General features: G+C 46.6%; 1 protein-coding gene across 1 annotated transcript; it reads right to left on the reverse strand.

The window, feature by feature from the left end:
• Positions 1-3,221: 3,221 nt before the first annotated feature.
• LOC103111275 (tubulin alpha-1B chain-like) lies at positions 3,222-17,277 on the reverse strand. The gene is made up of 4 exons (XM_016186925.2): positions 17,260-17,277; positions 8,928-9,150; positions 6,850-6,998; positions 3,222-4,242 (listed from the first exon to the last, which is right to left on the reverse strand). Exons 1-4 carry the CDS (start codon positions 17,260-17,262, stop codon positions 3,271-3,273), a joined length of 1,347 nt encoding a protein of 448 aa, XP_016042411.1. The 5' UTR covers positions 17,263-17,277; the 3' UTR covers positions 3,222-3,270.
• Positions 17,278-17,484: the final 207 nt, after the last annotated feature.

The following is a 17,484-nucleotide window of genomic DNA, read 5'->3' on the forward strand; positions in this document are numbered from 1 at the left end:
GGCTCTCAAGTATCAGGTTCAATCCCCACCATAAGACAGAGATGAGAAGTGCTCGGGTTAAAAACAAAAACAAACAAATAAAAAAAACAAAAAACAGGAGAGCAAAGTAAATTGTACAGAAAATAAACATTTATATTATTCTGTAATTTAATAAACTAATTAAGCATTTACAAGAGTTGAGTGATGGCACACCTGGTTGAACACACATGTTACCATGTGCAAGGACCTGGTTCAAGTCCTTGGTCCCAACCTACAGGGGGAAAGTTTCATGAACAGTGAAGCAGCGCTGCAAGTGTCTCTCTCTCCCTGTCTCCCCCTCCCTCTTGAATTCTCTGTCTCTATCCAAAAAATAAACTAAAGTTTAAAAAGTAACTATTCACCTCAGAACCATCTGAGGTAGATCTCACACTTCACATGCCTGAGGTCCTGGGTTCAATCACTGACACCCCACAGAGCTTTGGAATCTCCCCCTCCCTCTTATAAAAAAAATAGACATCAGGACTTACAAAATAGTTCATTTTGATGGTGCTCTACTTTGTCATCTTTGAACCTGGCCCCGACTTCACTGAAGGTAGTTTCAGTGCTGTGGTCTCTCTCTCTCTCTCTCTCTCTGAATTCCCTCAGTCATCATCATCATTAGGACAAAAAGCACAAGACTTGAATGCCTGAAGTCTCAGGTTTAACCCAGCATTCCATAGGTCAGATTTAAATGATTCTTCTTCTCACTCTCATAAAAATAAGTAAATGTTTTAAAAACTAAACACCCATACCTTTTACCATGTATGAGGGCCTGGAATTGAACCCTGGCCACCACATGGGAGCCCCATGTGGTGAAATGGTGCTGTGGTGTCTCTCTGATTCTCTGTCCCCTTCTATCTCTCACCTACTAATTGAAAGAGGAGAGAGACAGATAGGTGGGGGGAATGGCTATTGGGAGCAGTCATTCTACAGACACAAAGCCCTAGTGAAAACCCTGGCAGAAAAAAAATAATAAAATCAGGCACTCATTGAACAGGCCTCTGAACCAAATACTGAGTGCCAGGCATTACTGATCAAAAGCACAGGAGGCCTTGCCCCTGGAGTACTTTCAGTCCACTTCAGGATTAAACTAGAACATGTGGACTGGCACTGAGTAGCTGCTCCCCAAACAACTCCTTTTCCCTTCCCAAGATTGAAGCTAGTTGAAAAGAAAAGGAAGACACAGGGCTCAGACAGGTCAAAAGGTGAACGTCAGTCAGGTGGTTCGCATGGCAAGGCTTGCACCCTACCTGGTGGCTCATGGGATTGGGCACCTGCTGTGCCGGTGTGCGATCTGGGATCCAGCCCCGGCATCACTTGGGAGAACCACAACACTGGAGGAATATCTGGCTCTGTAGTTTCTCACTGCCCCCCACCACAATGTTGTCCTGTGCTGGACTAGCTGGGACTGTGTTTTATTGGCCTACTGTCTCTTGAGGTCCACTCCCCAGCCTCCATGCCCTACTTGTCTTCTTTCTTCTTTCCTTCCTCCCTTTCTCCTTTCTCTCTCTCTCTCTCTCTCTTTGTTTCCCTCCAGGGTTATTGCTGGTGCTCACTCAGTGCCTGCACCATGAATCCACCGCTCCTGGAGGCCATTTTTTCCCTTTTGTTGCCCTTGTTGTTGTAGCCTCATAGTGGTTATTATTGTTGTTGTTATTGTTGATGCTGTTCATTGTTGGATAGGACAGAGAGAAATGGAGAGAGGAGAGGAAGACAGAGAGGGGGAGAGAAAGACAGACACCTGCAGACCTGCTTCACCGCCTGTGAAGTGACTCCCCTGCAGGTGGGGAGCCGGGGGGCTCGAACTGGGATCCTTACACCAGCCCTCGCACTTTGTGCCACGTGTGCTTAACCCACTGCGCTACCGCCCAACTCCTCCCCCCTCTTTTAATGCAAAGAGAAAGATACAGAGAGACCAGAGCACTGCTCAGTTCCGGCTTATGGTGGTGCTTCTCTCAATTTCTCTCTGTACTATCCTATATTTAAAAAAGGCTTCCAGGAGCAGTGGATTCATACTGCAGGCATCAAGCCCCATAAATATTATATTTATTTATTTTTATCCTGAAGGCAAAAATAAATAAATATAATAATAATAACAGCTCTGGACTGGAGAGACAGCAAAATGGTTCTGCAAAAGACTTACATGCCTGGGGCTCTGAGGTCCCAGGGTCAATCTTCAAATCCCACTACTCTTTTAAAAGCCAGAACTGTGCAGAGCTCTGGTGTCTCTGTCTCTCATTAAAATAAATGTATAAAATACTAAACAAGATAGTAACAGCTCTGCTGCTAAACCCTGTTCCTACCATTCACCGTACTTTAAAAAAAAAAAAAAAAAAACTTATGGGATGATCTCACTCTCAGGCAGAAGTTGAAAAACAAGATCAGAAAACACAAGTAGAACCTGAACTGGAATTGGCGTATTGCACCAAAGTAAAAGACTCTGGGGTGGGTGGGGTGGGGAGAATACAGGTCCAGAAAGGGTGACAGAGGACCTAGTGGGGGTTGTATTGTTATATGGAAAACTGGGAAATGTCATACATGTACAAACTATTGTATTTACTGTCTAATGTAAAGCATTAATTCCCCAATAAAGAAATAAAAAAAAACAAAGATTTATTTAGGGAGTGGAGGAGATAGGGGAAGGAAGATAGCATAATGGTTTTGCTGTGCACCTTAGCAGAGCCAGCCCCCTGCTCCGGAGTTCCTGCCTACCCGGCAGTGCAGACCATCAAGTTTAAGCTTGATGGAGGGAAGGCTTAGCTGGTGGGAGGGTAGAGCCACTCATAAAGTCTCCCACACACAGGTTTTCCTATATGATGGCCCAGGGTATGGACCCAGGACCTTGTGCACAGTAACGTGTGCAAGCTCCACCAGGTGAGTCGCCTGCCAGGCCCCTGGTGCCAGTCTTCTCATCTCCCATGAAAAAAAAAAAAAACATCCCCCATGGTCTGCCTGAAAAGAAAAGACATTCTGGGGACCTGGCGGTGGCACACCTACTTGAGCACACATGCTACAGTCCACAAGAACCTGGGTTCAAGGCCCCTGGTCCCCACCTGAAGGGGGAGCTTCACAAAGGGTAAAACGGTATGCAGGTGTCTCTCTTTCTCCCTCTCTATCTTTCCTCCCTTCTCAACTTCTCTCTGTCTCTGTCTAGAATAAATAGATGAATAATACAAATAATAATAATAAAGACAGTGAAACAGCAAGGCCACAGTCCTTTATTGAGGATGGACACTTGTGGGTACAAGGAGGCTAGTACTCATCCCGGTCCTCGCCCTCCACGCTGTCCATGCCCACCTCCTCGTAATCCTTCTCCAGGGCGGCCATATCCTCGCGGGCCTCAGAGAACTCTCCCTCCTCCATGCCCTCGCCCACGTACCAGTGCACGAAGGCCCGCTTGGCGTACATGAGGTCGAACTTGTGGTCCAGGCGGGCCCAGGCCTCGGCGATGGCCGTGGTGTTGCTGAGCATGCACACGGCCCGCTGCACCTTGGCCAGGTCACCCCCGGGCACCACGGTGGGCGGCTGGTAGTTGATGCCCACCTTGAAGCCCGTGGGGCACCAGTCGACAAACTGGATGCTGCGCTTGGTCTTGATGGCGGCGATGGCAGCGTTGACGTCCTTGGGCACCACGTCCCCGCGGTAGAGCAGGCAGCAGGCCATGTACTTGCCGTGGCGCGGGTCGCACTTGACCATCTGGTTGGCGGGCTCGAAGCAGGCGTTGGTGATCTCGGCCACCGACAGCTGCTCGTGGTAGGCCTTCTCGGCCGAGATGACGGGCGCATAGGTGGCCAGCGGGAAGTGGATGCGCGGGTAGGGCACCAGGTTGGTCTGGAACTCGGTCAGGTCCACGTTGAGGGCGCCGTCGAAGCGCAGCGACGCCGTGATGGACGACACGATCTGGCTGATGAGTCGGTTCAGGTTGGTGTAGGTGGGCCGCTCGATGTCCAGGTTGCGGCGGCAGATGTCGTAGATGGCCTCGTTGTCCACCATGAAGGCGCAGTCCGAGTGCTCCAGGGTGGTGTGCGTCGTCAGGATGGAGTTGTAGGGCTCCACCACGGCCGTGGACACCTGCGGCGCCGGGTAGATGGAGAACTCCAGCTTGGACTTCTTGCCGTAGTCCACAGACAGCCGCTCCATGAGCAGCGACGTGAAGCCCGAGCCTGTGCCGCCCCCAAAGCTGTGGAAGATGAGGAAGCCCTGGAGGCCTGTGCACTGGTCAGCCTGCAGGAGGGAGGCAATGAAAATAGAGACACCTGGTGAACATTCAGGTTGCCATGAGCAAGGACCTGGGTTTGAGCCCCTCCCCACCTGCAGCGGGGAAGCTTCATAGACAGTGAAGCAGGTCTGAAGCTCTAGCTGTTCCTTTCTCTCTCTCTGCTTCCCCCTCCCCTCTCATTATCTCTCATCCTATCAAGTAAAATAATAAATGTTTTTTTTAAAAAAAAAAAGAAGAAGAAGAAGGGAAAATGGCATCTAGAAGTAGTGGCTTTATAGTGCTGGACTGGACCTCAGTAATAACCTTTGTATCAATAAAAAAAAAAATTAATACACCAAAGTAAAAGACTCTGGGGTAGGTGGGTGGGTGGGGAGAATACAGGTCCATGAAAGATGATGAATGAAATAGTGGGGGTTGTATTGTTAAATGGGAATCTGGGGAATGTTATGCATGTAAAAAAAAAAAAAGAAGTAGAAACGCAAAGCAGAAATTGACTGAGTTTGGAGTATGGCACCAAAGTAAGAAAGCAGAAGTACACTAGAGTTTGCAGTGAGTACCTCCCTAATACTTCCTCTCCACTTTTCCAAGCTTTGGGTCCATGATTGCTCAACAATTTGTTTGGCTTTGTATGTTAACTCTCTTTTCAGTCACCAGGTTCCAGGTGTCATCAGGATGCCGGCCAGATTTCCCTGGATTGAAGACCCCACCAATATGTCCTGGAGCTCAGCTTCCCCAGAGACCCACCCTACTAGGGAAAGAGAGAGGCAGACTGGGAGTATGGACCGACCAGTCAACGCCCATGTTCAGCGGGGAAGCAATTACAGAAGCCAGACCTTCTACCTTCTGCAACCCACAATGACCCTGGGTCCATGCTCCCAGAGGGATAGAGAATGGGAAAGCTATCGGGGGAGGGGGTGGGATATGGAGATTGGGCGGTGGGAATTGTGTGGAGTTGTACCCCTCCTACCCTATGGTTTTGTTAATTAATCCTTTCTTAAATAAAAAAATAATAAATAAATAAATAAAAAGATGACGAATGACATAGTGGGGGTTGTATTGTTAAATGGGAATCTGGGGAATGTTATGCATGTACAAACTATTGTATTTACTGTTGAATGTAAAACATTAATTCCCCAATAAAGAAATAAATTATAAAAAAATAAATAAATAAAAATAAAGATTAAAAAAATTAACTGAGTTAAAACAAGAGTGAATGGAGAGGCAATTATGGTCTAGCAAAACTGCCCCTAGGTATGAGTCCCAAGAATATGTCTCTCTATTCTCTCTCTTTTTTTAAGTTTAATTTAGTTAAATTTTTAAAAAATATTTATTTTCCCTTTTGTTGCCCTTGTTGTTTTTTATTGTTTTTCATGGCTGTAGTTACCATTGTAGTTATTGATGTCATCGTTGTTAGACAGGGCAGAGAGAAATGGAGAGGAGGGGAAGACAGAGATGGGGAGAGAAAGACAGACACCTGCAGACCTGCTTCACCGCCTGTGAAGCTATTCCCCTGCAGGTGGGGAGCCGGGGGCTCGAACCAGGATCTTTCTGCCGGTCCTTGTGCTTTGTGCCACCTGCACTTAACCTGTTGTGCTACCGCCCAACTCCCAAATTATTATTATTATTATTATTAATTTATTTCTTTATTGGGGAATTAATGTTTTACATTCAACAGTAAATACAATAGTTTGTACATGCATAACATTCCCCAGTTTCCCATTTAACAATCCAAATTATTATTATTATTTTATCAGAACACTGCTCAGATCTGACTTATAGTCATGCTGGGGACCAAACCTGGAATCTTCAATTGAAAATAGGCATGAGAGTCTATTTGCATAACTACAGCCCATTTTTTTGGATTTTTCTTTGTTTGTTTTGTTGTTGTTGTTGTCAGAGCACTGCTCAACTCTGGCTTATAGTCATGCTTGGCATTAAACTTTGGTGGTGTTTTTTTTTTAACTTTTTTAAAAATAATTTATTTATTTATTTATTTTAAAATAATTTATTTATTAATGAGAAAGATAAAAGGAGAGACACACACCTAAGGACAGCTCACCTAGTAGAAGTCTTACACTCATTAGGCCCTAGGATGGAGCCCCAGGACCATGTGGGAGCACTGTGGACAGCATCAGAGAGCAGCTCCACGAAAAGTGGCATGATGCTGAGGTGTCTCTCTCTTTCTCTCAAATAAAGAATGAGCAGTCCAAGAGGTGGCATAGTGGATATGGTGCTGGACTCTCAAGCACGAGGTCCTGAGTTCAGTCCCAGACATTCGATATGTCAGAGTGATGCTCTGGTTCTCTCTCTCTCTCTCTCTCTCATAAATAAATAAAGAATGAAAAAACATCAGCCTGGGGAGGCCCCTCAGTAATGGGACCACATATTGTGAGGTCCGGTGTTTCAGAATGAAAGGAGAGAAAGGGACCCCCCAGTAATAGGTAGAAGCTGCAAGCTGCCTGCCCCCATGGGGGAGTGGGCAAAGGCCCAGTTCTCACCAATCCTGACCCTAAGTGGCCAAGCTGAACCCAAGAGGCTCTCCCAGGACTGAAGCCATGCCCCTTTCATTTCTCCTCAAAGATCCTGGCTGCCCAGCCCCTTCTGCCTCTCACCAGCTTGCGGATGCGGTCCAGCACCAGGTCGATGATCTCCTTGCCGATGGTGTAGTGGCCACGGGCGTAGTTGTTGGCTGCATCCTCTTTACCCGTGATGAGCTGCTCTGGGTGGAAGAGCTGCCGGTACGTGCCTGTCCGAACCTCATCTGCAAGACGCCAAGTTTCAGGGTCCCCCCCAGCCACCACACTCACATATACATAGGCCTGGTACTAGGAAGGGATGGAGTCAGCAGTTCCAGGGCTGTCCTGGAGAAAACCCACTCTGTCTGAGTGGGGCTGGTCTTGGCCTTGACTTTAAGTCTTCATCCATGAAAAGGATGGGATGGGTGGGCAGGGCAGGTGGTGGCACACCTGGTTGAGTACACATGTTACAATGTGCAAGGACCCAGGTTCAAGCCCCCAGTTTCCCTTTGCAGGGTGAAGCTTCATAAGTAATGAAGCAGTGCTGCAGGTCTCTCTCTCTCTCTCCATCTCTCTCTCTCTCTCTCTAAAGATTTTATTTATTCATTAATGAGAAAGATAGGAGGGTAGAGAGAAAGAATCAGACATCACTCTGGTACATGTGTTGCTGGGGATCTAGCTCAGGACCTCCTGCTGAAGAGTCCAGTGCTTTATCCACTGCAGATGTCTCTATTTCTTTCTCTGTCTCCCCCTTCCTCTCAACTTCTGGCTATCTCTATCCAACAAATAAATAAAGATTAAAAAATAAAGCTTGAAAAAAAAAAGGATGGGATGGTGGCCTGGGAGGTGGTGCAGTGGATTAAGGATTGGACTTTTAAGTATGAGGTCCTGAGTTTGTTCCTCAGCATCACATTCTGGTTTCATCTATCTATCTATCTATCTATCTATCTCTTTCTTTAAGAAATCCATCATTCAGGAGTCAGGCAGTAGCACAGTGGGTTAAGTGCAGGTGGCAAAAAGTACAAGGACCAGCTGATGGATCCCCCAGCTCCCCACCTGCAGGGGAGTCACTTCACAGGCGGTGAAGCAGGTCTGCAGGTGTCTTTCACTCCCCCTCTCTGTCTTCCCCTCCTCTCTCCATTTCTCTCTGTTCTATCCAACAACACCGACATCAATAACAACAACAATAATAACTACAACAATAAAAAACAAGGGCGACAAAAGGAAATAAATAAATAAATAAATATTAAAAAAGAAATGCACCATTCTGGAAATATTTGCTTCCTTTATTTGTTTTTAAAATATGTTAATTAACTTATTATTGGATAGAGACCAGGAGAAATTGAGAGGGAAGGGGAGATAGAGAGGGAAAGACAAAGAGAGACACCTGCAGCCCAGCTTCATCACTGATGAAGCTTTCCCCTGGAGGTGAGGACCAAGGGCTTGTACCTGGATCTTTGAGCACTGTGATGTGTGTGCTGAACCAGATGTTCTACTGCCTGGCCTCTGTTCCCTCCCACTCTTTCTCCTCCTCTTTCTCTCATAATTAAATAAATCTTATTTTGCCTAATTTTCTTTATATTTTACTTTTGATATAATGGAAATTAAGGGAGGAGTGAGAAAGATAGACACCTGCAATACTGCTTCATCACTTGTGAAGATTCTTTACTGCAAGTGAGAACTCGGGGTTTGAACCTGGGTCCTTGTTTATGGTAATATGTGTACTCAACTGGGTGTGCCACCACCAAGGCACCTTACATGATATTCTTCTTTCAAGTATTGTATTTATTTACTCTGGATAGACACAGAAATGGAGGAGGGATAGGAGGGAAAGAGAAAGAGAGAGACTTGCAACACTGCTTCACCACTCATGAAGCATCCCCCTTGCAGGTGTGGAGTGGGGGTTTGAACCTGGGTCCTTGCACACGGTATCATGTGTGCTGTACCTACCGTCTTGCCCTACAAAACAGTAAATCTTTTAAAAGTAAATAAAAAGGAAAAGAAAGAAAATGACCGGGTTGAGGCTTGGCCCTGAGTCTCAGAAGCTGAGTGGTGGCATACCTGGAATTCTAACAGCTGATGTGACTGGGACACACCCACTCCAGTACCCCCCAGAAAGAGAGAAGAGCTAGCTGTGGCCATGAGCAAGATCACTGGGGCTGTCTATCACTCACCAATCACTGTGGGCTCCAGGTCCACAAACACAGCCCGGGGCACATGCTTTCCAGCTCCTGTCTCACTGAAGAAGGTATTGAAGGAGTCGTCCCCTCCCCCAATGGTCTTGTCGCTGGGCATCTGCCCGTTAGGCTGAATCCCGTGCTCCAGGCAGTAGAGTTCCCAGCAGGCATTGCCAATCTGCACGCCGGCTTGGCCAACGTGGACAGAGATGCACTCACGCTGTGTGGGCAAAGGGCAGAGTTTCAGCACAGAGAAGCACTTCATGCCAGGACACAGCTCCTGCTACCTGCCTCGAGGGCTTCTCTGTCTAGGGGCAAAGGTTCCTGAGCTCTGCTCTGCTTGCCTACCCCCTGTGGCATGGAGAACCAACTGCGGGCACTGGCACAAGGGACTGGGTCACAACCTTGGTGGAAAGCGATGAGGAAGGCATTTCTAAAATATATAGCCTGGCTCCATGACTGTGTCCTGAGGAACACTGAGGGGGTCAGATAAGTCAGGCAGAAAACACCAGCCTGCTGCCCCAAGTGCAAAAAGAAACTAGAATCCTTTGGTGAGGAAAGGAAGATCCAAATTAGGCTGGAGGGGGGGGGGGGTGGGAGGTCACAGATAATAGGCTTAGAAAAGTAGAAAGAACTCCAAGTTCATGTGGCAGCTCAAAATGGCACCAAGGGAATAAGAAATGGGCCTGGACATGTCCTTGTGGATGTTTTGCTTCTTTGTTTGTTTTTCTATTTAGTTTTTCTGCCAGCATTGTTGCTGGGGCTCAGTCCTACAGGACTCCACCACTACCAGCAACTTTTTTTTTTTTTTTTTTGATAGAGGGTAGGAGTAGAAAGCATAGGAGATAAAAAAGGAGAGACACCTGTAGCAATGCTTTACCACTCATGAACCTCTCCCCCTGCACACTGCAGATGGGGAGCAGGGCTTGAGCCTAGGTCATGGAGTGTGGTGATGTGTAGGCTCAACTGGGTGAGCCACTGCCAAGCCCCTAAATATGAGTTCTCTCAGTGTGCATGGCTCTGGAGCAGAGTGGGGCTGGAGAGAAAGCTCTTCCCACCAGCTACAAGACCAGTGGCCAACGAATTCTTGGTCCCTGAAGATGCAATGGGAGACCCTGTTTGGTACTAGAAATGAGAACACTCAGTCCCTCTCCTGGGAAGCCCCATGAAGACCAAGAAGGCTTGACCCTCCTGCCCCAGCAAGCTTTTCTGTAGTGTCTGCTATATGCCTATGCTGCTGGCGACAATGAGGACATGTGACATCTAACACATGACCCCACCCACAAGTGGCTTGTTCTCCAAGGAAGGGAGATCTCACACACTAACAGATTAACAGGCATGTACTCAGGAGGTACTGATTCAGTCCCTGACAGTGCCATAAGACAGAACTCTGCTCTCTCTCTCTCTCTTTTATTTTATTTATTTTATTCCCTTTTGTTGCCCTTGTTGTTTTATTATTGTAGTTATTATTGTTGTATTGATGTTGGTGTTGTTGGATAGGACAGAGAGAAATGGAGAGAGGAGGGGAAGACAGAGAGGGGGAGAGGAAGATAGACACCTGCAGACCTGCTTCACCCAGAAACAACTCCCCTGCAAGTGGATAGCTGGGGGCTCAAACTGGGATCCTTATGCCGGTCCTTGCGCTTTGTGCCATGTGCGCTTAACCTGCTGTGCTACCACCCAACTTCCTCTCTCTCTCTCTCTTTTACAGAGCAGGGAGTAGATAGCATAGTGGTTATGCAAACAGACTATCATGCCTGAGGCTCCGAAATCCCAGGTTCAATCCCACCACCACAAGCCAGTGCTGAACAGTGCTCTGGTAAAAATAATAATAATGAAAAATTCTAAACCTTACAAAACAAAGTAAAACTATATTTTAAAAAATAATCTTTTCTAGAAACAATTTTTTTAAAGTATTTATTTATTCCCTTTTGTTGCCCTTGTTGTTTTACTGTTATAGTTGTTATAGTTATTATTGTTGTTATTGATGTCGTTGTTGGATAGGACAGAGAGAAATGGAGAGAGGAGGGGAAGACAAAGAGGGGGAGAGAAAGATAGACACCTGCAGACCTGCTTCACTGCCTGTGAAACGACTCCCCTGCAGGTGGGGAGCCAAGGGCTCGAACCAGGATCCTTCTGCCGGTCCTTGGGTGCACTTAACCCACTGTGCAACTCCCTGAAACTAAAATTTAACAGACATGGCAGTGTGGTATAAGGGACAGCCAGAATTTGCTCTGTTGAAGAAATAAAAACTACAGAGCATAAGACAAAATAAGTGCAGTCATCAAATCACCCACATGTTAAAAAAAAAATCAAGAGAAGGGGGCTTCTGGAGACATGGCCACAGATTAGAAGCCATTTCAGATAGGGTTCCTGGTAAACTATGGGGGAAAAAAAGAAAAATCACCTAAAAATTAAAAAAACTACAACCAGTATCTCCAGAAACTCACTAAGCTACTTCCACCAAGTTGCAAGGGCTACCATGAATTCATCCTGAATTCCCTGGTGACCTCACTAATGTGTCCCAGAACCTCACCTCTTCAGAGACCTATCCCACTAGGGAAAGACAGAAACAGGCTGGTGGTGTGGATCAAGCTGCCAATGCCCATATCCAGTAGAAAAGCAATTATAGAAGCCCGAACTCCTGCTTTCTGCACCCCAAAAAGAATTTTGATTCATAATCCCACGGGGATAAATGTTAGGGGAAGATGCCAGAGCTCTGAACCCCCATAAGGACCCAGAGAGAAGGGGGGGAAGGAAGGAAGGAAGGAAGGAAGGACACTCAGAAGTAGTAAGCACAGGAGTCTGGCGGTAGCACAGTGGGTTAAACGCACGTGGCACAAAGCACAAGGGCAGGAGTAAGGATCCCAGTTCAAGCCCCCGGCTCCCCACCTGCAGGGGAGTCCCTTCACAGGCGGTGAAGCAGGTCTGCAGGTGTCTATCTTTCTCTCTCCCTCTCTGTCTTCCCCTCCTCTCTCCATTTCTCTCTGTCCTAACAATAACGACATCAATAACTACAACAATAAAAAAACAAGGGCAACAAAAGGGAAAATAAATAATAAAAAAAAATTTTTTTTAAGTAGTAGGTGTGACTTAGAAAGAGAAAGGGAGTCAGGTGGTAGCACAGCGGGTTAAACGCACGTGGCGCAAATCACAAGGACCTGCTTAAGGATCTGGGTTGGAGCCCCCGGCTACCCATCTGAAAGAAGGTCGCTTCACAGGTGGTGAAGCAGGTCTGCAGGTGTCTGTCTTTCTCTCCCCCTCTCTGTCTTCCCCATCCTCTCTCCATTTCCCTCTGTCCTATCCAACAGTAACGACATCAATAATAACTACAACAGGGGCCAGGTGGTGGCGCACCTGGTTGAGCACTCATGTTACAGAGCACAGGGATTCAGGTTCGAGCCCCTGGTCCCCACCTGCAGGGGGAAAGCTGCACAAGTGGTGAAGCAGTGCTGCAGGTGTCTCTCTGTCTGTCTCCCTCTCTATCACCCCCTTCCTTCTCAATTTCTGACTGTCTCTATCCAACAGATAAAGATTAAATAATAATAACTACAACAATAAAACAAGGGCAACAAAATGTAATAAATAAATACATTTTGAAAAGAAAGAAAGAGAAAGCAAGGTCATAGAAAAATGGGCAAATATATATAAATATGCAGAGGTAGTTATAGAAATAATAGTCAACCCCTATCTGTGACCTTGGGAGAGCTACTGCAGTTTCCAATGGAGGGAATGGGAACACAGAGCTCTGGTGGTGGGCAGTGTGGAATTAGACCCTTGTTATTTTATAATTTTGTAAGTCAATATTAAATCACTAGTAAACACTTAAGGGGTGGGACTCGAGCGGTAGCGCAGCAGGTTAAACACACATGGCACAAGGCAAAGTGCAATGACTGGCTCCCCACCTGCAGGGGAGTCGCTTCACAACCGGTGAAGCAGGTCTGCAGGTGTCTATCTTCCTCTCCCCCTCTCTGTCTTCCCCTCCTCTCTACATTTCTCTCTGTCCTAACAACAACAACATCAATAACAACAACAATAAAACAAGGGCAACAAAAGGGAATAAACAAATAAAATTTAAGGGGCATGTGGTGGCTCACCTAGTTGAGTGCACCTGCTACAATGCACAAGGAACTAGGTTCAAGCCTCTCATCCCCACTTGCAGGGGGAAAGTTTCACAAGTGGTGAAGCAGGTCTGCAGGTGTCTCTCTGTTTCTCTCCCTCTATATCCCCCCCTACCCTCTCAATTTCTGGATGTCTCTATCCAATAAATAAAGATAGTAAAAAAAAAATTTTTTTTTAATTAGAAAGAATCATGTATCCAGGGAGACAGCAACAGATGTTTTCATGCCCGAAGCACCAGAGATCCCAGATCCAATCCCTGGCGCCACCATAAGTCAGAGCTGAGCAATGCTTTGATAAAAATGAAATAAAATTATAGATTTCACTTAAAAATAGCACCTGGAGGGATCTGGGTGGTGGGGCTGGTTGAGCACACATGTTAAAGTGCTAAAGGATACACGTCAAGCCCCCAGCCCCCACCTGAAGGAGGAAAGTTTCACAAGTGGTGAAGCAGGGCTACAGTGTCTCTCTCCTTCTCTATATCCCCCTTCCTCTTAATTTCTAGCTGTCTCTATCCAATAAGTAAAGATATTTTTTGAATTAAATATAATTAAGCAAAATAAAATAAAATAGTACCGTGGTCCGGGAGATGGTGCAGTGATAGGGCTTTGGACTCTCAAGCATGAGGTCCTGAGTTCGATCCCTGGCAGCACATGAGCCAGAGTGGTGTCTGGCTCTTTCTCTCACCTCCTATCTTTCTCATTAATAAATAAATAAAACCTTTTTTTAAAAAAAGAGACTTTTAAAAATAAATAAATAAATAAAATAGTACCTGGGAGGTGGTGCAGTAGGTAGATGGCAGACTCACAAACAAGGCGAAGTTCAGTTCCCAGCATTGTATATGCCAGAGTAATGCTCTGGGGCTCTGGCTCGCTCAGTCCCTCGCTTGCTCTCTCTCTCTCTCTCTCTCTGTTTCTCTCTGATACAGGAAACAGGTGAGTGCAATGGAGAAAGGTTCTTCATCTTAAACTGGCAGTAGGTTTTCATTCTAGTATTTATCCCCCCATCCTTTTTTTTTTTTTTTGCCTCCAGGGTTATTGCTGGGGCTCATGCCTTTGTTATTGGATAGAACAGAGAAATCGAGAAAGGAGGGGAAGACAGAGGGGGACAGTAAGATAGACACCTGCAGACCTGCTTCATTGTTTGTAAGGCAAACAGGTGGGGAGCCGGGGCTCCTTAATGCTCCATGCCATGTGCGCTTAACCCACTGTGCTACCGCCCCACCCCATCCCTTTTCATATAGCTAAAATGTTTTTTAATTTTTCAGTGCAGATGCTTCTCCAGAAAGTTAACATTTCACTAACATTTTCACATGAGACTGGGGCCTGGACTTAATCATTTTTAGATGACTGTGGTTAATCCCAACCCAGTGACTTCTCTACTTGCCTTGAGCAAGAGTCTTTTTTAAATGTAGTTATTTATTGATAGGGAAAAAAAAGAAGCAGAACATCACTCGGGCACATGGCATGCTGGGGATTGAACTCAAGACCTCATGCATGCAAGTTTAGCACTCTTCCCACTGCACCATTGCCTGGGCTGCTGAGCCTGAGCTAGTCTTAATTTCCCTGTAGGTCTACCTTGTACACAGAGACAATAATAAATGACCACTAGGTCTTAGTGCCTGCATGATAACTCCATTGTTCCCAGTGGCCACTTTTTTCTCCTCATCTTCCTCTTTTTATTTATTTTTTAAACTTTCTTTTTTTCAATAAAGATTTTTAAAATGTATTTATTAGATAGAAACAGAAATTGAGAGGGGAGGGGTAGATAGAGAGGGAAATAGAGAGACACCTGCAGCCCTACTTCACCACTCATGAAGCTTTCCCCCTCAGGTGGGGGCCAGGGGCTTAAACCTGGGTCCTCATGCACTGTAATGTGTGCACTTGACCAAGTACACTACCACCTGGCCTCCTCCTTTTATTTATTTTTTCCTGACAGATACAGAAAAGCAGAAAGGGGGAGAAGAAAGAGAAATACCTGCAACACTGTTTCACCACTCATGAAGCTTCTTCCTTGCAGGTGGGAACCTGGGGCTTGAACCCAGGTTCTTGCTCATATGGGTGCTCTACTGTGTACACCATCCCCTGATGCCTCAAATTTCACATATATATCTCAAATAGACTTACATATATTCCAAATATATATGACAAATATCAAATTATCTAGCAAATAATATGTATCAAATTCTATAACAGATAATCTATATTAAATTATATATGGGCGTATATCTATTTATTTTGTTTGATGGCAGAGACCAAAGTAATGCTCATCTCTGGCTTATGGTGGTCCTGGGGATTGAACCTGTGATGTCAGAACCTCAGGCATGAGAGTCTTCTGCAGAACTATTATGCTATCTTCCTTACCCCCCTACCACCACCAAAAAAAAAAAAACATTTCTTAAATGAAAGAAATGCAAGTTGCCTGGCTCACTGCCTGACAAGCATTAAGGTTCTCCACACTTATGGAGTTCCCTACCAATTTCCTACCCCCAATTCATTATGGCACAGTAAGAGAAGAAGACAAGGAATTATATGGGAGAGGGAGGGAATCTGGGGACACAAGTCCTCCTGAAACTCCCAGGTCCAGGTGCTGTTAACCACTGCACCCCCACACCTGCCAGGCTCTAACTGCCATTCAAAGCCTGGGTCCACAACTGCTGGCCTGTGCAAGGCACCTCTAACCTCTCTAGTACCACAAATGCTGGAAAAGTACCCGGATGGTGGAGTGGCAGCTGTGAAGGGAGGGGAGGCAAAGAACTCAGTCCTTCCTGGAACCTCCCAGATGTCCCTGCCACCGGACCCCACCCATCCTCATCCTCTGTGACCTCAAACAAGTGACTGCACACCTGCTGAGGTAGCTCCTGTCCCACGGAGAGAGCAGCCCCCTGCAGGGCTGGCTGTGTCATCAGGGAGCCTAGTCCTCACACTCGAAGCAGGAATTAGGCACCTGGTACTGCACCTGGTGGTGTGTCCTACACAGTGTCCCATTTCATCTCCACAAACCCTCACAGGCAGATTCATTCATTCATTTTTCTTTTCTTGTTTGTTCGTTTTGTTTGTTTTTATTGCCTCCAGACTTATTGCTGGGGCTCAGTGCCAACAATACAAATCCATTGCTTCTGGTGGCATTTTTTTTTTTTCTATTTTATTTGACAGGACAGAGAAAACCTGAGAGGGGAGGGGAAGGTAAGGGGAGAAATACAGAATGACAGGCAGACTTGCCTCACAGTTCATGAAGCTTCATCCTTGCGGGTGGGGACCAGGACCCCAGTCCTTGTGTATTCAACCAGTTGAACACCACCTGATCACCCAGGCAGGTACTTTCATTGCTCCTGGGTTTGTTTGTTTGTTTTGTTTTGTTTTACAAATGAAGACTGATTATCAGAGAGGCCTGGCTATCTGTTCAAGGTCAAGAGCAAAACTGGGGATGTTCAGAGCAGGGGCAGCTTGGCTCCAAGCCTGTTCTTAACTGCTTTTCCTGCTTGCTGGGGAGTCTGAAGATATCAGACACACACAACCAGCTCTTGATAAATGGGGGTGCGTCCCACACACAACCAGCTCTCGATAAATGGGAGTGCCCCCTAGCTCGTCCTCTTTCTCCTCCCTCTCTGCACTGATATATTGCTGTAACAAGGGTTTAGACAAAGACAGGGTGGATGGGTAAGGCCATGAAAACTGTTCCCCAGAGTAGAGAGGTGGAACCACAGTGAGGCTTCTAGCACTTTCTGCCCCTAAATGCAGAACTCCTGGGTGCCCTGCTCCCAAATCCAGCTACACAAGTCCTGGTAACCTCAGCCCTGCCCCCTTCTCCACCCCCCCCCCCCCACACACACACACGTGAAATAGAGAGAAGAAGGAAGGACACCTGTAGCACTGCTTCATCACTTGTGACGTTTTCCCCCTGCAGGTGGAGGCAACCAGGAACTTGAACTTAGTCCTTGAATATAGTAACATGGGTGCTATACTGGGTGAACCACCACCCAGTCCTTCCCACCTTGATTGTTTAAGATGAGAGAGAGACCAAAGCACTGCTCAGCTCTGGTATGAGGTGTTGTCAGGCATTGAACCTGTGGCTTGTAGAGCCTCAGGCATACAAATCCTATACTCTGACCAGCTGAGCTGTCTCCTTGACCCCTCCCACCCTCTCTTCTGCACTCCTGAACTCCCCTCACACTACCCAGGTGCACCTCTGGGCCCTTCTGCACACTCACCATTGTGCCTGGCTGGGTACTGGCTGGTGTCTGTGGCTGCTGCTCAGGGTGGAGAGGTCTGAGCCAGGCTCCTCACAGGCCTCCTTATACCCTCTGGCTTGTTGGGGGTGGGGGTGTTGTTAGAAACGGCCCCAGGAGGCCAGGCCCCTGTTGGCTTGGTTTCTCAGTAGCAAGGCCCAGGCCAAACAGGCGAGGGGGTGGGGGAGGAGCAGAGACTGCTGGCAG

This window comes from Erinaceus europaeus, chromosome 7 (genome assembly GCF_950295315.1).
Source record: "Erinaceus europaeus chromosome 7, mEriEur2.1, whole genome shotgun sequence".
Lineage (NCBI taxonomy): Eukaryota > Metazoa > Chordata > Mammalia > Eulipotyphla > Erinaceidae > Erinaceus > Erinaceus europaeus.